The sequence below is a fragment of the Chionomys nivalis genome, chromosome 9 (genome assembly GCF_950005125.1).
Source record: "Chionomys nivalis chromosome 9, mChiNiv1.1, whole genome shotgun sequence".
In the NCBI taxonomy this organism is placed as follows: domain Eukaryota; kingdom Metazoa; phylum Chordata; class Mammalia; order Rodentia; family Cricetidae; genus Chionomys; species Chionomys nivalis.
In genome coordinates, this window is record NC_080094.1 from 71,784,563 (window position 1) to 71,808,823 (window position 24,261).

The 24,261-nt window shown below is 43.4% G+C and overlaps 1 protein-coding gene across 2 annotated transcripts in view; it reads right to left on the reverse strand.

The window, feature by feature from the left end:
• Nucleotides 1-1,329: 1,329 nt before the first annotated feature.
• Nucleotides 1,330-24,261, reverse strand: part of Slc1a2 (solute carrier family 1 member 2) — a 131,972-nt gene continuing 109,040 nt past the window's right edge. For both annotated transcript variants that reach the window (XM_057780396.1, XM_057780395.1), the window contains exons 10-11: nucleotides 14,372-14,603; nucleotides 1,330-10,355 (exon numbers count right to left, since the gene is read on the reverse strand). In XM_057780396.1, coding sequence (XP_057636379.1) covers nucleotides 10,284-10,355; nucleotides 14,372-14,603 — 304 coding nt within the window. In that variant the 3' untranslated portion in view covers nucleotides 1,330-10,283. The remainder of the gene's footprint in view (nucleotides 10,356-14,371; nucleotides 14,604-24,261) is intronic.

Sequence of the window (24,261 nt, forward strand, 5' to 3'; positions counted from 1 at the left end):
GTCACGTCTATGAATTTTGATTATTCAATATCAGATATATGCCTCTTTCTTCTCCCAAGAATGGAAGAGAACAAATCCATCCCATCTATCAGTGGGGTGCAGTGTGAAATGTGGGCCTGTCACTATCTAGTGGACGTTCATTGCACAAGCACCTCAACATGTCTATAGCAATCCTTCCTTGGAAGACCTTGTGTTTAATTTCTCGAATATGACATTTTAATGCTTGCTGTGCAATACCTCAGGGATAATTGTTCTAATTCTCTTACAAGACTGAATATGATTGTTCTGTTGGGATACAAAGAAACTGTTTGACTATGTCTTTTATGGACTGTTTAAGGAGATCAAGGAAAAGTTTCATGTCCATTTTCTTGCCATGTATTTGATGAAGTTGAACTTTCTTGCCCCCTTGAAGTTAGGCAGAGCTGTGCCACTTGCTTTGGCCACTGAATCATGTGCACTGAGGGTGAGCATGGGTTCTGTTGTCTTTTTTTTACCTGCACTGGTAAACATGGAGATGGTCTCCCTCCTACTTCCTGTTGTGGTTTGTATGTGGATCTCTCGTACCCAAGGTTCATGTGCTCGAAGCTTGGTCCTACGTGTGAAAATGTTAGGGGATACGGGACCTTTAAGAGGTGGGATGCAGTGAGAAATGATTAGGTCATTCAAGAGACCATGCTCAGAAACACTGCTGTCTGCTTGTAGGCAATGGATTAGGTACCACATAACTTGACTGGTTACCTTGAGGATGGGTGGTTATTGTGCAAGCGGGTGTCATATTATTCTTTGTATTCCTCTTCTAAACACTACACTGACCGCTCTTGCTTTCATTTCTCTCATGGAATGTCACCTACTTTGGCATTATGAGGCTCTTGCTGACCGTATTCACCTGAACTTGGACATTTCCACTTCCCCGAAAATGATCCCAAACAAACATCATTTCCTCACAAGGTATTCATGTCAGATGTCCCAGAGAAGCCCCCAGTGGACTGAACACTCCCTGGATGAGGACAGTGAGGAGCAGGGTTTTCTAACTGAGTAGGGATTGATAGGCTGCATGAACAGGGCTTTTAGAAGCCTCTGAGGTTAGGGGCTAACCTGTCATGGCTGGTTCACTAATGACATATCCTAACACCCAACTCCACTAGCTTTACTTCATTAGACATGACTATTGTATACTGAGATTTTTCAAAAAAAAATGTTTATTTGTAATACTATAGATTTAGGTCCATAATTCAGTGATCCTTTTATCACAAAGATCACCGAAGATGTAACTAACACTCTGTAACTAAAAGAATAAAGTAAGAAACGAAGAATAGGCAACCACCAAGAGAAACTGGAATCCACATTTATTGATGATATATATATATATATATATACACACAAAAGTTAAAACACTTAGTGAAGGATTGGATTCCCAGGTTATTTCCATCAGATGAAGAGTATCCAGTTATTTTACACAGGAAATGTTACAGTTATCAGTTCACATCACAAAAACATTGAAGACAAACATGGGAGACCTCAGCTACCCAAGATGTGCTTTGCCAGCAAGGTATTTCCTAGTACCATATATAAGAAACAGTCTCCAAATTAGTTGAGTTTCTCGTCTTTTTCCATTCATTAGTCTTTAAATACCACGTGCTATTATAGATACACTATGCTACATGACACCAGACTAGCAGGGACTGTGAACTTGAGGGACACCATTAATCCTGCCTACAGTCTACTTTCCCTTCAGTCCAGTTCTCATCCAGAATTTGAAGGACCCAGACACCACATCCCCTCACTCCACATATCTGGAGCAGCCACTGGAAATGAATGAACTTCACATCTTCATCATCTCTGAAAGAAGGAGGGGCTGCGGGAACGCCAGAGCTCACAGCACGGTATTCAGTGAGTATGAGGAGGGATGTGGTTTGGGTCATCAGCATCAAATTGCCCTTGTTAATCTCATTCTCATCCACTTCACACAAGCAAGCAGGGCATTCTGGGTAGGGAGATCAGACTCCTGTCACATACTTGGGATCAGCGCATCAGACGTTGGCTGTCTGCCGCAGCCAAGGCTGGCCCCTGGCCACTGCTGGCCCCTGGCCTTGCTGTGCTTATAGTATTCTGTTGTTTTCTGACAAATGTGCAATGCTGCCAGGACTGTGCTTTGGGGGGGGGGGGTGGGGGCAGGGGGTTTCACCTGCACAGCAGCTAATCAGTAAATGCATCCTCGCTTTCTGACTCAAGACGTCAAGGGGAACACGGCTCTTCAGAATCTTAGGTCATGAGCATCATGTCATGATGAAGATCTGACAACCAGGAGGTTGACTCTTCCCCAAAGACATGATTTGAGCATGCCAAGGAGTAGAGGGAGCCCCCCCTTCTTTTGTCTCTATAGGACCAGCCCTCTGGTGAGGGAGGACAGGAGATGAGTGTCCTCATTCTAAACCTCCCTCGGCCTTGACAACCACAACTTCCCCAGTGCATGGAATGGGAAGGATGCAGGCATGGAATGACCTTTCGCTGTGTGGCAAGACACACATTTAACCCTATCCCTGCTCAGAGTTGTATTTACAAAGGTGCTGAACACATAGATTTGCAAACAATCATCAGTATGGAGGCTTCACAGGTAAGTTCTTCAGATTACATTGAGAAAGAGAAATAACCCCTAGAAAATACCCAAGACGGCAAAAAAAAAAGTATTCCAAACAGCAATCAACATATCTATTGCATTTAGATAAACAGCAAGAACAACATTTAAATTAAATTACATCTATACAGCATTTCACTGAAATTACACACAAATACCTACATTATCACTACACAAAGTGCATAGGCACTGTCTTCATGCGTGAACCAAGTGTCAGCGTGTACACACAAGAACGCCATGCTCTGACAGCTAGCTGTGCTTGGAAACAGGTACAATCTTAGCCAGTGGAGGGCACATCTAATCTGTTCATTAATGAGAAGCAGGTTCAAATACATGCGAGCATGTGTTCTATGTAACAGACTACCCTTGCAAACACGGCAAAATACTAGCCCTGCTACCACCTCAGAGAGTGTGTTTGGTGGAGGAAAGACACCGCGTGTTTTCCGTGGCTACTGGTTTACCTTGAGGGAAGGTTACATAGTTTGATGTCTACCTGAGGTTAATCTATTTGGGTTTATCCTAAATAAACTCAGTGTGCCTCTAAATCCCACCTCCAGTCCCCCAGTGACACAGTATGGATTCTGAAATCCGGGTACTAAAAATACGTTATCTTTAATTTTCTTTAAAAATATATGTTCAATTCATGCAACAATGTGAGGTTTTGCTCTCGTTTTGCTTGGCAAGACTCAAAACTGCACCTAACCTGTCCCTAATTCTTGTCCTACCACTCATCCTCAGTCTTTGCTACTCAACATTTTCCTAGGCCAATTTTCACATAAGCGTTTAGGAATGTATAGAAGACTCTGATATAGAAAAGACCCCACTGTTAGCACCAGCCTTTATCTTATGGGAAAGGAAAATTAGAATGGTCGATTGGGAAAGCAAGGTCCAGTGCCGGGAGAAGAGAAGTCATCCCCGTTCCTTGGCATTGGAGGATTAGCTGTCCAGATGCGCATCCTGAGTACCTAAGGGGGTTGAGCAATTCCTTGTGCCTAGTTAGGTCATGTTACTCATTGCATCGTCAAGGACCGAGTTCCTAAACTTCTCAAATGTGGCTGTATGCTCAAGAAACAGCTGATAACCCTAAATTGCTATAGTAACTTGTGCTCAAATTAGTTGCACTTCTATCTATGTGGTTGTATAGAAAATATCATAAGAAAATATCTGTCTGAAAAATTACAGATACTAAATACATTATTTCGGCCTACTCTGAGTCTTTACGATTTTTGAAGAATAGATATAAACATGCGTAATACTATTAAAGGCTAAATTAAGGTTAAACTTGTAATATCCAGGACTATAAATATTTCTCTTTATAAATAATAGCAAAGAACTTTGGGGATTCGTGTAAGAAAGAATGTAAGATTGGGCCAAAATAGCTTTTGTAGACTTAGGGTGCAATACTGATCAGAGGGCAATATGCTGTCCCTAGTAACACAGGTTCTTCCCAGGAAGCTAAAATATATCTGCTGGCATCAAGATAAATTCAGTTCACAGTTTGCCAGCTCTCTCCTCAAGCTGTAGAAAACAAATAGAAAAAGAATATACAAAATTTCTCTCAAAAGTAGGTTTGTTTTCATATATACAAATCTCTATATGACCAGATGATCTGAGTGTGATGTGCAGCGTGAAGGTGGGATGCTGAGCTCTCACAGAGGAAGGAAGGAAGGAAGGAAGGAAGGAAGGAAGGAAGGAAGGAAGGAAGGAAGGAAGGAAGGAAGGAAGGAAGGAAGGAAGGAAGGAAGGAAGGAAGGGGAAAAAGCTGAGGTGAGCCGTAGAAGAATCTGGGTACCAAAGACTCTTAAGACAGGAAGGGAAATATGGAGGATTAAGTCACCAGGGAGCCGAGTTTCTGACTGTGTTTCAGAGAATTTGCTCCAGCAGGGAGGAACCTTAGGGATATGTTTGATCAACTTCCTTGGCTTGTGGTGTATCTGTCCCCTAGGAAAGGCAGCGGGCTGTTTCCAGGCAGAGTAAATAGTTGCCACGAGGAGAAACAGAGCCCAGAAGCAGCAAGGCTCTGACTGCATCATGCCCATGTCCCAGAGGATGGTAACAAGGATAACAGTCGTTGTCAGGTTCCAAAGCTCATCCAGGGATTGGGGGTGTCTCCAGAGGAACCCATTGTCTAGGTTACATACTGGCTCTGCAGAGAACAGGTCTATTCCAACAGTAGATTTTGTTCTCGGCACAGAAACTCCTCAAAATACAACCAGAAAGACTTTTAAAAATACCAGAATGGGTAACTGGGTCACAGGATAAAAAATAAAACAAGACTGGAAGATGGCATAGGAAAAAAAATGCTGATGGGAAATGATTCCCGGTGGTAGTGTGCACCTTATTCCCCAGGGACCTTATCTCTCACTTTTCGACAGCGACCTCAAATGGGTCAGTTAAGAAACATTATCTCTCTCCTCTGCTCCCGGTCTTCTGCTACCTCAAGGCTGGGGTAGGGGTGGTGGTGGGGGACAGGGGGATGGATATGGGACACCCAACCACCATCACTACCACCAGCAAAAGGTAACCCTTTTAGACCTCGTTTTCATCTTGCATGCCCAAATCTGAAGAGCTGAAATCTTTTCTGGCAAGAAGATGTCCACTGCACTAGACATATCAACTCCACTCTAGCAGAAATTTGGTCAGAGGGCAAACACGCAAGCTATGGCCTATTACAACAGAACCGGAGAGGGTAAGTGGGCTTACAACATCCTAACTAGAGACACAGGAAAGGGCTCGAGCAAACGGGAAAACACCCCTCTTATAAGTGACGGCGTCCGTCCCTACAATGTTCTGTCCATTATGCAAGCAAACCAAGAGGGAAACTTTCAAATCTGCCTGCACGTCCCTCTGGAGGAAAGGTGTGGCTCCCTGGCTCAGGAATAGATGTATACGCCTGCACGGCACGCATGTGGAGGGAAAGGTACGTGGAGATGGTTGCTGTGGTTGTGTGAATCTCGCACCAAATGTCAGGAGTGTTCAAGCTTGTTTGCCAGAGCCTCCCAAGTTCCCACACAGGTTTGGCAATTAGGGCTGTTTGGGGAAAATGGTGTGGGCTGAGTATTTGGAGTGAGCTCTGTTGCCACAGCAGGCATGATGCAAGAGCCCAAGAGCATCTGTGAGGTGTCTGGTCCCTCACCGTGACTCTGCAGAGGATTTCCCTGGGCAGAATGGCCGCTCCTGTGAGAACAGTGAGTTTAGGTTAAAGGAATCTTTCAAAAAAAAATTTACCGTGGGTTAAAGTATGGGTTAAAATGGTAGCTCTCCAAGCTTATTTGTAAAGGATGGGATGAATAGAGGCTTGAGCTGGAGTCGCCCAAAGGGAATGCGGGGGGGGGGGGAGGGACATCTAAACCAATTATTCGTTATTGTGGGTTTTTACAACTTAAAATGCAAATAAGCCATGCTTTAGACCAGGAAGCCTCTGAAGATTAAAGAGAGTAAAGTAGAGATCAGAAAAGTACATGCGCAGAGCTAGACTTTAGTCATTTGGTCCAATCCCTTTCCTTCTCATATGGAAGCGAGAGAAGCACTGACGGACAGTGGCCTGTGTAAGCCACCCAGCTACAAGGAGGCAGTGTCTAAATCAAATGTTTCCTCTCCCAAACCACGTTGTTTTTAAGCATCCCTGTGCCGTTGCCTAATTATGGTTTAGGCAGTGAGACTGGATATTACTCAGTTAAGATCTGCTGTCTCCTCCCCGGCCAACCCCCACATAACTACATGATCATTTATTTACCACCCTGACTGTTGAGCAATGGGATGGAAAGAAAGGAAGAGAGCAGTGAACTGGGAAGAGAGTTTTAGGGAAATTCCTAAACCGATGGGTGTTTTTGAGCAGATTTTATATCACTCCACCCGCGAAAAGATAGCTGTCACTTTTGCCACCTGACTTGGTTGGCACGCAGTGACCCTTCTTTTGGGTATAGCCAGAAATTTCTACAGATGCCAAGACCATGAATATTCAGTGACAACTTGATTTAGGAAACCCTCACTTGAGACACTGTATCTTCCTACAGTCCTTGGCCCTGGGGTCCCGTAAGTATCCCAATATGGGAAAATCCCATCTGGTCCTTCTTCTCGGTTTATCACGAATTAGGCTGGAAAATAAGCAAAAGTGTGAAGCCCACGACAGAGAGCAGAAGCTGGGTGAGCTGCCCCTGGGCTGTAACTGCTGCAGTCTCAGTCATCAAAGGTCAGAGCTGCTCAGACTTGTCTACCCGAGTCACAAGTGTGGGAACTCCTGTTTGGATTTATTGCTCTGCTGCATGAGAGAAATCACGCAAAAGCGAGAGCCTGGGTCCTGACAAAACCAAAAAGTTAGAGTGATTTGCTTTGGAGGACAAACGGGAGATTATTTGCAAATCAAGGCAGGATTGGGTTTTTTTTCTGAGGACCCCAGAGATAAGTTTCCCAATATCTCAGTGAGAGAGGTCCTCTAGATAATTGTATCTGCATGCGGCATGATTTTCCAGCCATCACAGGAAATTACCCGAGACCTGGTCAGCTGACCATTGAGACTCCCAGCATCCCCTTGCAGAAACTGTCCCCTACACTGAATTCTTCCTACCCACTTCTCTGCTTTCTTAGTCTCCATCCAGGGACATTTCAGTAGCCTTTCACTCTTGACTGTCCAAGCTGACTAGAGAGAGAAGAGGCCATTTGTCTTCTATGGAGCATGAAAATTCTACAGGCAATGGGACCACACAGGCTTTTGCTATACCCAACAGGAAGTAAAAAACAGAATCTGGTTGTAACCTTGTGGTCCTAAAATCACCTCCAGGCCTTTACTGAGGTTTTGTGTGCTTATATCCTGATGACTGTATATGGAGAGGCTACCCTCAGAAATCTAAGGTTAAACACTACCTTCAAAACAATCATCTTATTCACTGACTGGATTGGCTTTGCTGGGTTTTACTCAATAGCTGAATATTAATTCCTCTTGCTTCTCAAAGGGAAAGGATGAGAAATGGAAGGCTGAATGTCTGCTTGGTTGGTTTGCTTCTGAAATGATTTTGTTTCCTAACAAGTAACAACTGAATCCATTTAAGGAATAGGGCTACCAAAGTACCAAAATACAAACCTCCCTAGATTTAGTGTATGTGATGACACATTCAGTGTGTGTGTGTGTGTGTGTTTTAGAGAAAGGGAGAGAGAGAGAGAGAGAGAGAGAGAGAGAGAGAGAGAGAGAGAGAGAGAGAGAGAGAGAGAGAGAGAGAGAGAACTACACATAAGAGACTGGACATTCAGATCTACAATTCTTGTGAGACCAGGTATGTAATCTGAAATCAGCAAAACCCGACTAGGGAAGCAGTGTCCCTTGGCTCTCCTAAAATCACTGCCCTCTGACATAGGTTGATGGGACAGCTAGGGACAAGCTGAAGACAAAGCAAACTAGAAAGGTTTTCAGGCAGACTATGAAACGACAGCACACATTGTCATCATGTGACTGCTTTTGAGAAAAGGTCAATGTATAAGTAACGATCTGGGGAGAACCATTGTATGGAAAGACGTCCCCCAACACACATAGCAAAACCCAGCATGCTCCTGGATGCCTTCCCTAGATACATCTACACAGGTAGGAAAGCATTTCCTACGGGAGTAGTGGGTACCACTTTCAGGCTATCTGGAACAGTTCCACGGCTACACCAAAGACTGTCATCTTGGTCCCTCTTGTCTTCTATAAGGGATTCATTGCCTGTCATAGCTACCCTGCTAACTGTCCTTCAAATGAAGGTGAAAACAAACAGCCCTCAAAAACCATCTGCCAGCTGATACGCTGGTGCCCATCTTAGAACTGAGGCTGAGCAGGAAGGCTGTGAGTTTGAAGCTAGCCTGGGCTGCACAGCAAGACCTTGTTTCAAAAGCCAAAAACCAAACCGAAAAAATAAATAAATAATTCAGTTAATACTGCTCCATGGTGGTCCTTGTTTAAAAACAATTAAGGTTTATGAGATTAAAACAAAATAAAACAAACAAACAAACAAACAAAACCCAGGAATCTGTTGTCTTTTGTATGTTTCCAAGCTGTCTGATTTGAAGGAGAGAAGTCACAGAACTCAAAGAGAGACAATGTCGCAGTACCCTTTGTCAGAGACACTGTATCCTACTCTTATTTATGAAAGTCTCCCCAGCTCTATTGGCCTCGGAAGACGTATGTACTTTGACCTATAGACCAGGTTCTATCTGCTCTTTAGAGTCAAATGTGTTCTGTTTCTCGGTTACTCAAGTTCCCAGCTCACCCTTAAACCCAGGAATCTTAGGAAAATACTGTGGGTTATTCATCAGAAGATAATAGTGGAGACAGAATTTTAGCTTGCACAACTGATCATTAAGGATTCATTGGCTGCATATCACAGGCAAACCACCATGCTGTGCCAATTATACTATTTCTTCCTTCAGACTTTCACAGCCCTTGGAAAGGATTCTACCTGGGAGGTCGTGTGGAGTCATTCCTTGTCCCTACTTGATGCTTTGAGGCTGCCTGCACTCTGTCTTGGGAATATCACCTTTACAGGGTTTTATATAGAGGTTGGCTTGCTGTTCCTTTCTCACTGAAGAGGAAGAATGCTTTTGTGTCTTGGGATGGTTTTCAGGCCCTTTATAAAATGGAACACTTTCTACATGTTATATATCAAAATGATACGAAAAGAGGCATAGTCAACATGTGTCCCTCTGTGTGAGGAAGCTAAAATGCTCAGCAATGTAGACGGATTAGAGTGTGATGGAAGCAATTTGGATATTGAAAATCTTTTTGTTAGGAACTCAAATGAGAATCTTATGCGTGGAACAAATGCAAACAGATCAGACGATCACACAACTTCACTCTACTGTCTGAATGCAAATCAAACAAGTGTGCTTGAATATTTAAGTCTGGTTAAAAGTTAGATTGACTATGTTCTCCTACTTTTCTCAAGGTATGTAGTAGTTACGTGCAGATAATTCCTAGTTCATTTTCAAATTTTAAATTCCCCATTTTTCATCTACACACACACACACACACACACACACACATAGAAGGCAGAGCAGCTGTGATAGGCTCCAGGGTCACCTGCCTTCCAAGAGTATGGGTACCCACTGAAACTCTGAAACATTTAACTTAGATAGTACCCAAATTGTAAGTCGTCAGAGTTCCCTACAACAGATGCTTCAGCTCAACGCAGGTGCTGACTCTACAGGTTGGAGAGGAGGAACTTCTAGAGGCTTCTAGCAGAATCTTTAGTGCAGAACAAGGTGAGCCATGAACACTTTAAGGAATACCATACTGCGTGTGCTCACTGTCTCCAGTCCCTGGCGTGTACCACACTGCTTTCATCCTGTCTCCCTGGGGAAACAGCGTACACAGGTCTGCATCGAGACACAGGGAAGCTCGCAAGAACGTGTCTTCTGTTCAAAGTGGTTTCTCCAGGAGCATCCATCCAGACAGTAACACAAGTAAGAAAATTAGACAGTTATGAAGCATTATTTGGCAAAGACACAGCACGGTGCCTGTCATCACGGTGCACAACAACTCCTCTAAGCCTCGGCTAACAGATTAAGTAAACATAGAAATATATGCATTTTTCCTTTCGCAAAGGAAGCCTGTTTAGAGCATCTTTTACCATAAGATACGCTGGGGAGTTTATTCAAGAATTGGCTGAGATTCAGGTCATTATTTTTCACGTTTCCAAGGCTCTTCCTCAACACTGCAGTCAGCTGACTTTCCATTGGCCGCCAGAGTTACCTGAAAACAATTACCATCAACATCCAACTTACAGGCCACGAACCACAAGAAACACTACCCATGGGTCATGTGGAGAAGCACCAGATCCAAGCTGAAACCATAGTTTTAAGTGCTATTCCTTCAAAATTAGTTTTAAAGCCATCTTGGTGTTCAACGGCGGATAGAGAATTAAATTATATTTGCCTGGAGGGTATTGAGGAATCACAGATACTCAGCATTGCAGGGACAGCTTCAACAATATTTTTAGGGTTGTGGGGAATCTCAGTGCCCAGAGATTCATTACATATTACTGTAATCCTGAAATTACAGTAAGTGCTACGTGCTAGTCCATACAACCATACAGACAGAAATCCAGAATTAGGCAGCTACTTCTACTCATGCATGTGAAAGGTTCAGCCACAGTGAGGCCAGGTGAATTTCATACATGTTTAGTCTTAATTACTGAAATGATGATGTTTTGTCTTTACTGAATATGTTATCTTGACTTGAGAAATGAAAAGGGGGGGGGGGAGTTTAAAAGTTGGAGATCAGTGGCAATGTATTCCAAATCATTTCAATGCAAACACCTAGGGACCTATAATTAGCAAACCGTACGTTATTTTTTTCTGGCCCAGAGCAAACGGAACCTTTATGCAGGAGGGAAGCCTTCCCATCCACTTCTAAGCAGGTGTCCTAGCTTACCTTCCGTCTGTCTGTCCTCAACGTCATGTGTAAACTTAAACCCAGGACTGATATTCCACATAATGAAGAGACTGGATTTATGGAAGCATTAGAATATGGAGACATGACAAATGCAGCAAGGTTTGAAAGAAGTCTGACCTCCTTTTTACCCAAGTGGAAATGAAATGCATGCATCTAGAGCATGCAGCATGCTAGGAACAGAGACCCAAGTGACCTTCGGGAACCATGCAATGAAAATAAAAAAACCTACCCGTTCTTTCAATTCCCATTAGCACACCCCAGCCCCTCTCCCACCATTAAAAAGCCCATGCAGTTAGCAGGGATGCCTCTCATGCTGTTAGTCCAATGAGAATTAATCGACTATTACATAGCTCCCAACTACCATTAGGAGTTAGAGACCGGCATGACATAACAACGCTTGAAATGTTTTGACCAGAGCTGCAGCAAACTGGTTTCCCCTTCACCAAACTGCCAATAAGGACTGCCAGGGACAGACTGGAGAAGCCCGCCTATTCCTGGTGACCTCGAATGTGCTTGTTTTGCTCTCAGTAATCAATCAGATCGACAGCAGCGCACAGTTATCCATCACGATGTGGCATCCTGGGGGAACCATACAACATGTGGGATGTGTTCTTTTTTTGTGTGTAAATACTGGGACCTGTATTTCAGAAGTAGTGGAAACAGTGGCTTTTTCTGGCACTTGTCCCCCTCCCGGCCCAAAGAAAGCTGAAAAGTTCTCTCCCAAACCCACTCTACACCTGTCTTGCTCAACCAAGGGTAGGGCCTTGGCAACAAGCATTGACACTCTTCCTGCTGGGCTCTAAAAACTGGACCTAAAAGGGGGTGAAGCTGAGAGCTGACTGGAAAGAAGTTCAAAGAAATGAATGGGTGCAAGCCGGATACTTGTGGAAAGGTGTGCTTCTGTGCACATAGCTCTGGCTGCCTTCTACACCAGTGACACAGGTACCAGAGGGACAAGACCGAGGATCTGCTCCTCTTCGAAGAGCTAAAGTCAATCGCCTCCCTAAAAAGGCAAGCATCTGAGATACTTATGAAACCGGTACACCCAGATACGTTATCCTCAGGGCCTGCTCAGATTGAATATTGACACCATCTAAATGCTAATTGTCAAAGACAGATGTAGGTGGTTGATAAGGTAGTCAATTTTATGGAGAGATTGAGCAACTCGCTGTATGATACTGTGCAATAAAAGGGCTATCTAGACACGACATGGAATCAAGATGCTAGTGCAGTTTAGTCAACAAATACGCACTGAGTGCCTACAACAGCCTAGGCACTGTTGGGGAGTCTGGGCACAATAATGCTGGATGGAGACCACATGCCACTATGTATGGGCTTGTTTTATAGCGACAGGATCCATTTATTCCCTTTATTTACCTTTGCAGTTTTCTTTAAAACATGTGGTAAATAGACTTACAATATTTTGCTTTGCTTTGTTTTGATTTTTGTCTTTCCAGACAAGCTTTCTTAGTGTAGCTCTGTCTGTCCTGGACTCCATCTATACACCAAGCTGGCCTCGAGCTCAGAGATTTTCCACCCTCTGTCTCCCAAGTGTTGGGATTAAAAGCTTGCACCATCACTTCCCAGCTTTCTGCAATCTTTAAGAAGAGGAAAGTGAGTCTGAAAAAGAAAGACATTTCCATAGCTCTACTCCTTCCTTTTCAAAACACATTCGGTTCCATGAAGCCCTTTGAAAAGTCACCCAAAGGGCTCCTGAGTTAACTGGGATTCTTCTTCACATAATAGCGAAACAAAAAATACATATGGTTATTCCTGCATCTCATCCTATGTTTCCTTGAGTGAAAATAATCTGAGTTCAAATCTTCTTTCTTGTGTTATAGTGCATGTTCTTGTTTGCATAGCCCCAGGACATAGTCAATGCCTTACAGGGACAGGCACTCAGTAAACACTTGGTGAATGACAAAACACATGCGATGTCATGGGGGAGGGGACACACACCACTAAATCATACAAGGCACACAATAAATACTTGATAAATATAAGATAAAAATCATTTCATGAGAATACTGACCCTTTTTGATCCAAAGATCCAAACTAACGTGTGTGTGTGTGTGTGTGTGTGTAAAGGAACTTAACATGTTCACTTGGATGTGAAAAACACTAACAAAGCAAGAAAATGGATTATTGACCCAAAAATTTGTCTGAAATTTAAAAAATAGACATCACTTTTGCCTTGTCAGTTGATCAATGAGTAGTCACACGCCTCAGTTTGTAGCAGAGCCTTGACTCATCTGCACATGTACTTGATGCAGAGGGAACAAGCAAGGCTCTCTGGTCTACAAGTACTACAGACCCATCATCCAGTCTGGTCGATGGAATTGCTCCTGTTAGCCTTAGCTCTCTGGCAGAAACCATGGAGTTATTTGGAATAACTCAAGATTTACCACAGTGCGAAGATTAAGCAGGATCTTCCAGCAGGAGTCAAAAAGGCAGCAGGGATCTCCGTTGACTCAAACCGGCCTCAGCCACACACTCAACCATTTCAGCAAGCCAACCCTTCTCTCACCACCAGGGTCTCCAGGTTTGCATCGCTCTGGTCACAACAGTATACCTTTAACAACGTCAGGTTAGCTACAGTGAAGGCCAGCAAGGACCCGTCAAGCTTACAGACTTGGCACCCAACAGCTTGGAGGAGAACCCAGAACACCCACAGTGCAGGAGAACTGGAGTGTGTGATACCTAGCATTTTAAAAAGATTCTGGGTAACTGTTTGGAAAGATGGTTATTCTTGGAACGGCATCCCTATTTGGGATGCAAAAAAAAAAAAAAAAAAAAAAAAAGAAAGAAAGAAAGAAAATAAAAAGAAAAAAAAGTCAGACTAAAACTTACCCTTCCATCCAAAAATAAAAAAAATAAAAGGATGACAGCCAATCAAACTTTAAAAAAAAAGGAATTTATAATACAGAGTAAGGAGGAATACTCATGCTACATAAAGTCAATGATACTTGATCAACATTTTTCTTGACCCTTCCTTTGAGGAAGAGAATATCTGAAGGCCATCAAAGCTCTAACGATCACAAATTCTTGTCCCAACAAGTGAAAAAAATTGGCCAAATTAGAGGAGTGAGGTGAATGAGGGAATCTGTTGAAACAAGCAACTGCTTGTTCTTTTGGAGTTAGATTTACTGATTTCTCCACCATGCAGAGTGGGATGATCTGGGCCTCATGGAAGCTTGGGTTACATGATTCCTTACAAAAGCATGGTAAGAATGGATGCAGGGTTTTGTGTTTTTAAGAAGTCCGGCATGCACTATTTATATGCAGGTCTCGATATCCAGGAATGGGAAAGGTACCTTGCACTCGTCTATGATGACAGAGTTGTGTGCAGCATAGACACACTGATTAGAGTTGCTTTCCCTATGGTTCTTCGTGTCGTCGTAAATCGACGGCGTCTTGGTCATTTCGATGTCTTCATGCATTCGGTGCTGCGAGTCGATGGTATCCAGTTCAGACTTGGAGAGGTGATAGACGATCCCAGCCCCAAAAGAGTCACCCACAACATTGACTGAAGTTCTCATCCTGTCCCTAGGGATGAAGCAAAGAAGCTCAGTGAGGAATTGCTCTTTCTATGAACCTAAGAAGAATATTTTGGAGTGTTTCTCCAACCAGCAAGTATCCAGAATATCTTTCCTTGTGTCCTATGCTGCAAGTTATGAATTTTTTAAAAAAGTGGTTGTTAATGATATAAAAACTCACTTCTGGGAATCAGCACCAAGAAAGCTCACTGAGTTCTTAAGAGTACTTGTGTTCGCTCATCAGAAAGTACAAGCCAGCCACGGTGAAGGAACTTTTGACTACATTTCCTACACTACGAAGTCCTGTCAATGAAGGTGCTGGAAAGCTACTCAAGAGCCAAATAAATAAACAAATAAATGTGAAGAGGGAAAGAATGGAGACGAAGGAACGTTGTTGCCAGCATAGCAGTAGCTGAGGACATTACGACACAGTACTTCGGATTCTATGAGTATGATTAAGGTACAGGAAGAGTGGAAACCTTAACTTTAAAATTCGAGCAATGACTGTGAATAAATTCTGTTTACTGGAATGCAGTCTATCTGTCATCAGGAAATAGGAATAATGAAGCTACACGCTCGAAGGAACCTGACATGGCTCCCTTGCACATCTGGCTGCCTGACTTCAATCAGGCAGATCTGCCCACGGTGCTGGGGGTGCCTGTCAAGTGATCAGCACTGGATCTGAGTTCTTGGGTGTGTCCCTGTCTTCGAATGTGCTGGTTCCTCTTCTGCTCTTGAGAATTTGACTAAGGGATGCTGGAGTCTGTATGTGAATGAAGATTTAGGCCTGAGGACATCCACGGGTACCTGAAGCTGATGGTAAAGAAACCCCAGCATAAGTGTCTAAGAAGGAACATGGAACAGGAGTTGCCAAGGCATTAGAGACCGTCAGATGAGAGTAAGAAACCCCACTGTGCTATTATATAACAGCAGAAATGCCCTGTACATTTCAAAGGCAAAAGAAGGATATAGGCAGTTTTAGCATAAAGAAATTAGTTCTGAGAAGACATATATATTTAACTTGACTAAGATACTACCCAATATGTATATACATACATACAATACAGATACATATAATATATATAATATATATATACATCAAGATATTATGTGGTACCTTTCTAATATGTGTGTTTTATATTTTAAAACATAAAATTATGTGCATAATATAAATTTTGTATATAGCAGAGAAAGTAAATTGTTGGGATGCAGTTCAGAGCATCCTAGCGTGTACAAGGCTTTGGGTTTTATCACAGCACCATAAGAAAAGTCATATATTCCAGAGGTAGCCTGCATTGGAGTCAAATGTGATCTTTGTATCTTACCTAATGGCAGCTCTGAGCATCTTATTACCTTTTAAAAAGTGAAATAACCAGAGGTGGCCAGTGCACAGAGTTGTTAGGAAGATAAAACAATAGAACCAAAATGTTGATCACAGTTTCAGACACCTGCTAAAAATTATAAAAAATTATTTAACCTGATGATAATATACATGTAATATCACTACAAGCTTTACTTAGTTAATCAAATGTGTCTTGGCAGTTTCTAGGCAGCACATGACTGGTTAAGCTGCCATCTCCCCCTGAAACCATTAGCCTCACCTTTACTCCAACTCCTATAACAGGCAGGAAGTGGCAGGCAATGCCAACTACCACCTTGAGTCCACAAAAGAGAAAAGTAGCTCTAGTTTTAGGAACAAAGAGACTGCAATTGATCCGACGAGAGCAGTCTATAAGGACAGAAACTGGCTTTTACAAGTTGAGAGGAGGAGTGGGGACATTATTTATTTCTCCAAAGGTGGAGAAAGCAAAAGGGATGGTTGATGAGAGAGGCAGAAAACACGGGTTGTTTTTATTTTAAAAGCAGAATACTTGGAGCTGATTAAACATTAAGTGAAGCTTATTGAGATGGCAAGACTAAAGGGATGGAGAAAAGATGATGCTCTCTGGTGACGAGTCCTGGATAGATTCAAGAGAATGGGACCCAAAGTGGAGATGACAACTGTAACTTTCGGTAGAGGGACTCAACTCTATAATATGGAAGAAAAGGGACGTAGGACAAATCCATGAAGATGGGCTCCTCAGGAAGACGGCGGGAGGGAAAGGAAGTATGTCAGACAGCAAGATACCCATCTTGCCAACTTCCCAGGATGCCCAGTCAGGAGATCAATCATGGCCATTCTGTTTATATGTTTTTTTAATTAATTAATTTTAAAAACACCCTATTTTTTTCTCATTTTACATATCAATCCCAGTTCCTACTCCCTCTCCTCCTGTTTGTATGTTTTTTGCTCCTCCAATAGTGCAAAGTCAAGCAACTTCCAAACCACCGGGAAATGCCTTACTCATTGTAGAGAACTGTAACTCTGGCCCAAAAAAAAAAAAAAAAAGATACGAGAATTTTTGGTTCATACATGGAAAGTTTTCTACAAGCAAATAACTTTCATTTTCTGTCATGGTCATCAGTGACCTCTTGGTAAAGTCTGTCTTCCATGTTGGCCCCAGTAGTAGTAGAGAGAGAAAAGAGGGAGAAGGGTGAGGAGAAGAAGGGAGGAGGAGGAAGAAGAGAAGGAGGAGAGGAGGAGAAAGAAAAGAGGGCAAAAGAAGAGAGGATTAAAAAATAAAAGGAATAGAAGTATTTATGCTACCTCTGGGATTCTGTCTGCCAGGAGGGCAAGAAAACAAAAAAGATGGGAGCAGAATTTTGCATTTAATGAATTCACTACAAATGGCACAACTCTTCTTTCTGGGCTGGCAGGAACCAGAAACAAGAGGAGTCTGAACAGTCCTTCACACCAATCACTGGACCTGGCTTATTTGAAGAGAAATAATTGCCAAGGTACTCTGGCTCTTTTTTGTCTTGGTCCAAGTCCTCTGGCAGGAAGGTGTGAGAATGTCTAAAGGTCCAAGTTCTCACAGGGAGTGCTGGGTCATCCAGCTCTTCTGGGTCTTTGTAATGTGTTAAATCCTGAGGAATGATTATTGTTGTAGATGTAAAAGAACCCAATACTGGAATCTCATAGAACTTCACCAAGTAGAAACTAAGCACAATGTGGGCTCTTAAAAGACAGAGTGTTGAAGGGACTGTCCTGAGGGTCTCTTTGTGGGACCCTCAATGAGTCACATAGAGTTCCTGACCAGGCTGGCATTGGAGGGTTAAAGCCACCTGGGGTTCAGGAAGGAAGAACACTCGCCCAACTGTTAGTTGAGATTGGATTCCATCTTGAAGAGCCATCCTGCTCTAATAGGTTTTTCTCGTGCAGCTTTCTCATTTGTCCCAGTTAGAACGGGTATACCCACCAGCGGGGAAGATAAGAACCGCTGACATGCCATCTGAGAGGCTCGCCACAAAATCTCAGAGCGGGTATACCCACCAGTGGGGAAGATAATAGCCTCCGACATGCCATCTGAGAGGCTCGCCACAAAATCCTTTGCATATAAAAGGCTGATATGGCACAAAGTAAGTGCCATTCCATTAGCTGCTTGTGGTATTGCTATTATTAGTCAAGTGATGAGTTTATTTCCTCTTTAATCCCCCACAAGTTCTATACTCCTCATTTTGCACCTAGTACACTGTTGGGATTTCTTGAGCACACCACATCTGGTTGCTGTTTTGAAACATCTTACTAGAGTGTAAGCTCTTTGAGCACTGAGACCATGTTTTATAGTTTCTATGGAGGAACTGGTTTCAAGACCTCCCACGGATACCCAAATTCGTAGATGCTCAAGTCCCTTACACCAAATGTCCTAACAGTTGCTTATAACCGATAGGCGTCTCCCCACATACACGGAACCACCTCTAGATCACTCACAATTCCCAATACAGTAGCAACACCACATAGACACCTGTACCATTTTGTTTTGAGAAGACTCAGAAGACAAAAACATCTGTACACGATCAGTTCAGATGCAATTTAAAAACAATGTTTTCTAGCTACACTTGAAGTCTGAGAACACAGAAAGCAGAAAGGGTTGTGAGCATTCAGTGTGGCCTGGGGCAGGGTGGGAGAGTTGGGAAATGGCTAGGAGCAGGAAGAAGAACAGAATGGATTGTTCATCTGGATTAGAAGCAGATGAATTTAAGAGAAAGAAAGGATTGTTTGTTGTTTGGCAAAACATCTGGCAGGATTTGCACAGCGAAAAGGGACGATGCAGGCATCATTCAAGAGGAGGAGCAAGTCACGGAAATCCAAACTGAAAGAGGTGGACAACGAGCTGGGAGAGAACAAAGAGAAGAGCAAGAGGATTCAACAAGTCAAACCACGGAAAATGGCCATCCAGGCAGGGGTGATCATGAGAGGTGTGGGTGCTGAAGAGTTGTTTTTTCTAAGGAAAATGATTCTCAGTACTAAAGTTATCATTGCTGACACAGGCTTGGCAGTTATGAGCCTGAACTGCTCTTGCAAAGAACCTGAGTTTGATTCCCAGCATATATATGAGGTAGATCACAACTGTTTGTAATTCTGGTTCCAGGAGTCCTGAAACCCTCCTCCGGCCCAGGAAACCCCACTCACATGCATATACTTACACACATACACATATATAAAAACGAAGCAAATCTCTTTTAAACTTTAATTCCTAGGCTGATATATCATATCTGATCTATCATAGGGTTCAGCGAACACTGAGATTCAACTGCAGGTGAAAGAGACTTTCCAATTTTACTTTTTTTTTATTCTTTTGTGACCTATCAAAACTGGTCTCGCTGTGCGGGGTTTTACGTGCAGCCGACCCCTGGATCTGTGATCGCCTTGCCTTGAGTTGGAGACCCACTGGTTGGGAGTAGAGGCCTTGGTGGACCGTGGATCACATTTTAGAGTAAAGTTGGCACAGGTTAGAGATGAGAAGAAGCCTGTGTGCATGAAGAATGAGAGCCGCAGACTGACATAAACATGGGCTTCTAGAATCTTCAAAGAGATGAGGATGTAGGAATTAGTTTTCTTTTCCTTCAGGATAGGAGTGGAAGTTAAGTATGTTTTGTATGTAGTAGTAGTTGTAGTGTGTATGTGTGAGTGTGTGTGTGTGCACGCACATGTGCTCATTCATATGATTATACACTTAAAATTATGCACATGGCTTAAATAAGGATCAGAGACTCCATCTTCTCGAGCCTAGACTACCCAAGAAACACCCAAGATGTCTGTATTTGAATGACAGGTTAGTCATTTAATAGCCACCGAACAGGATAAGTTACCACAACTACATGGCTTTATTTGTTGTGGTAACTATCAGATTCCTTAAAAATTGCTGTAACTTTTAAGTGAGCCTGAACTGCTAAGTGATCAGAACAACGGCTAATACTTAATACATTGACAGTCTAATTTCGTCGAATGGATGCATAAACTGTCAACAGTCATTCAATAGAGAGCGCTTAGATCCTGGCTGATCACAAACTCCCTCCCTACTCTAGCTCATTTTCCCAGGCGTGAGATCCCCCTGGACCCCATCATTAGCACCGCCTGGGAACTCAGAAGACATGTCAGTACTTGAGCTCCATCTTATACCTCCTGAATCCACATCATATTGGGTGCAGACTCGGTTTGAGGACCAAAGCTCTGCTGCCTCCAGAAAGGGGTGGTAACACATGGAGTGTCCCACATGGTGGGGACCATGTTAGGTAACATTTTGTAGATGTCATCTCAGTCACACTTACCCTTGCTTAGTAAATATGAGTCCAGAAAAGACCTTCCTAACTGAGTGTCTTCTGAGATGTGGAGCACACATACATGCTGATGTCACTGTATGTGGTTTTCCCTTAATAGCTCTTGCCAGGCCCAGGAACTGATTTTGGTATTGGGTCTCAGTTTTTCCTTCATCTTCCGTCTTTACCATCCTCCAATAGTTTCTTATAGATATCTGAGTTTGGATACAAAGGTTTCCTGGGTCCCAGGAGATGGTTCAAGTATTAACCAGGCCTGATTTTTTCATACTTCAGGACCTAGGCGTTTGGAAATGTTCTAGAACCTTGTTTTTCGCCATGACATTTACAGAACAGCTAAGCTTGCCCACAGAGACGTGCTGGGGCTTAGTGAGCTGTAAGGAGGCTGGATCAGCTCCAGCAATTGACAAATACTGTGACACATTAAATGTCTCCACAGGCTCTGTTTGGTTTTAAATTGAAAAACTGCTAGCAGAAAAAAAAAAAAAAAAAAAAAAAAAAACCTTACAGATTTTGCCTAAAGAAGAAAACACTCACCACTGTCTCTTTTTCTCTGCTCTTCCTCCACAAACTACTTTTCTAAGGACCAGACAACCTCCCCTTGCAACCCTATCTCAACCCAGCCCCCTGCCCCACTTAAACACCAGTGATCAGCATCCAAAGGATGGAGCTTAGCAAGTTCGGGCGCTTGTTTCCAGAATGCTCTCTGGTAGAAACGAATGTGACATCAGTACTGATTGAAAGCAGATGTGACCCAACTCCGATGCCCATCTTCCCAAGATCCTCCACTCTTCCTTCCTCTTTCCTTCTTGACCACATGGCCTCAGCCCCTCTGAGATCAGAGCCTTAGAACTAGAAAAGAGCTTTCCATTGGTGCATTGTGCTCGTCTTTCCTGTTCCAGCCCTGGAAGGTTGTTTGTTTGTTTGTTTGTTTGCTGCATGATTTCCTCAAGGAAATGAATCCAGATGGATCATCCTTTTTGTTGGTCAACATTCTTCCTGCTGGCACACTGCAGGCATACAGTTAGGACACCATACCCTCCCACACAGTGTGAGCATGTAGACATTGCATGGGGTGAGCAGAGAAGATCCAGTCCTCCTATTCCATTTGCTAACATTCAGGTCAGACAGAGGTGATAGAGGTGGGTCTTGTATCTTATCTGTTGTTTTCATTGATTAACTAATAAAGAAAACTGCTTGGCCTAATAGGACAGAAAATTAGGTAGGCGGAGTAGACAAAACAGAATGCTGGGAGAAGAAAGCTGAGTCAAGCAGTCGCCATGATTCTCCCACTCCAGACAGACGCAGGTTAAGATCTTTCCTGGTAAGCCAGCTTGTGGTGCTACACAAAATATTAAAAATGGGTTAGATCAATATGTAAGAGCTAGCCAATAAGAGGCTGGAACTAATGGGCCAGACAGTGTTTAAAAGAATGCAGTTTCCTTGTAATTATTCCAGGTAAAGCTAACCTGGTGGCGGGACACAGCCCTGATGCTCCACCAACACACAGGAAGGGTCTTGAATATGTCATGAAGTGACTCTCAGACAACAGGCTTGAGAGCAGGAGACTGTCAAGAACTCCAGGGCTCATGGTGGCAGACATGATGGGGCTGGAGAACTTGAATTGTAAGAGTAGCTAAGGCCTTGGTCCTACATCACTGTCCTACTTCATTAGGTTACTGGTTATAGTTTAATCATAGGAGGAAAAAAGAGAAAACAGGGCAAACAAAAGGTTCTTGGTTTTTAGTACATAGACTCAAGAATGTCTTTGTCCATTTGTAGTACTATAACAAAACACTTGAGACTGGGCTATTTGTAAAGAACAGAAATTGATTTTTCTTAGAGCTATAGGGCCTGATAAGTCTTGGATGAAGGCACCAGAACCTGGTATGGCTGTGCTCCTGTGCCATCAAATGCTAGAAGGTAACAGGGCAAATCAAGAGGAAGAAAGGACTGAACTCATCATTGTATGGTGGCACCAGTGCCACTCTCCCTGGAGCAAGCAGATCTTAAAGTCCCATCTCTTAATTCTGCTCAAATGAAAGTGAAATGCCAATGTGAATTTTTAAGGGGAAAAAAATAAAACCCGTGGGGAAGACCATGTAGGAGGTCCATCTTCTCCAGCTTTTCCTACTCCGGGCCTCTCTGTTCCCCTCTCCATCGACAGACTTTGTGGTGACAATTAAAAAACAACAGACACAAAGCAAAGAAAAACCAACGTACAAGTCACAATCCCAGAGAACCTAGACAACAGAGAGGACCCCCCAAGAGAGACGTACATGGATCTAATCTACAAGGGAAGTAGAAAAAGACAAGATCTCCTTAGTAAATTGGGAGTGTGGGAATCATGGGAGAGGGTAGAAGGAGCAGGAGAAGGAAGGGTGGAAAACGGAGGAAAATATATAACTCAATAAAAACAATAAAGAAAAAGAAGGGGAAAAAAAGAAACAACAGAGAGACTGGGTGGTAGTAGCCCACACCTTTAGTCCCAGCACTCAGGAGGAAGAGGCAGATGGATCTCTGTGAGTTCAAGGCCAGCCTGGTCCACAGTTAGTTCTAGGGCAGCCAGGGCTGTTACACAGAGAAACCCTATCTTGAAAAACAGAGGGGGGGAGGAGGAGGAAGAAGAAGATGAGGAGGAAAAAGAGGATGAGGAAGAGGAAGAAGAAGAAGAAGAAGAAGAAGAAGAAGAAGAAGAAGAAGAAGAAGAAGAAGAAGAAGAAGAAGAAGAAGAAGAAGAAGAAGAGACAACAGAGTCATCTAAAGGGTCCCTGTCCTGGTCATACTAGCTCTACTGTGCCTCAGCAAGACACTGACCCTTGTGATTAGCAGTGTCCTTGTCTAAGACATCCTCCATAGAGCCAACGCAGAGATGCTGCCATATCTGCCAAATGTGTGTCTCTCCCTCATTCCTGGTGACGTCACTCCTTACTCGCCACTCTAAGACCCTGGCGTGACAGGGGACTGCTCCACCAGCACAAATGTATAAGAGTTGAAATTGTGTGTGCATTCGTGTGCATGTGTGCAAGCACAAGTGTGATGGTTCCTGTGTGTGCAAGTGTATATGTGTATGGGAGACATGTCAGAAACCAACCCCAGCTCTCAGCCACTTTTATCACAGACCGCCAGCCTTGTTTGTGAGTCAGGCTCTCCTGCCGCTCACCAGCCTGGAACTTACTGATTTGGCTAGGATGTCTGGCCACAAATCTGCCTGTCTCTGCCTCCCCAATGCGGGGTTACAATGCATGCATCACTATGACTAGTTTATAATTTTTTAGTGTGTGCGTGCCACAATGATGCTTATGTAGAGAACAGAGGACCACTTTGTGAAGTTGGTTCTCTCCTTCCACTTTACATGGGTTCCGGGTATGGAGCGTGGGTTGTCAGCTTGCACAGTAAGTGTGTCTTTTCTCCCTGAGTCATGCTGATGGCCCACACCTACTATTTTTATATGGATTTTGGAGAATGAACTCTGGTCCTCAGGCTTGTAAGGAAATTACTACGTGAGCCATTCCCTAGCCCTGAAAGATTAATTCTAATTGCGGATTTCAGGCTTCAGGAAAAAAAAAATCAAGAAGGGATGAGGCAATGGAGTTGCAGCAAACAAGAGACTCCACAGCAGAAACTGAGGAGGCTCAAGAGGGAAAAGCTGGAAGAGAATAAAAGCAAGGAGTGACAGGGGAAGGGGGACAGAATTGGCTATCTGCCTTTGTCACGTCTTGTGGGGTTAAGGTTAGCAGACTCCTACTATGTCCTCTGTCCCCAAACACTGACAATGTCTTCCTCTCCCCTTGGTCCTTTTCCTCACCCGTATCTCACCTCACACCTTTGTCTCCTTCATCTGACTCCCTCCTAGTCCTTCTCACCCTGGGCCACCACCAACTCATAGCTGCCTCACTTGAGTAGATACCACAGCCAACACAGGGCACAGAAAAAAAAGGAAGTTGTCAGAGAAGGGCTCTCCGTGAGAATATGAGAGGCTTGCAGAGTCAGACATGAGGTCCTAGTCA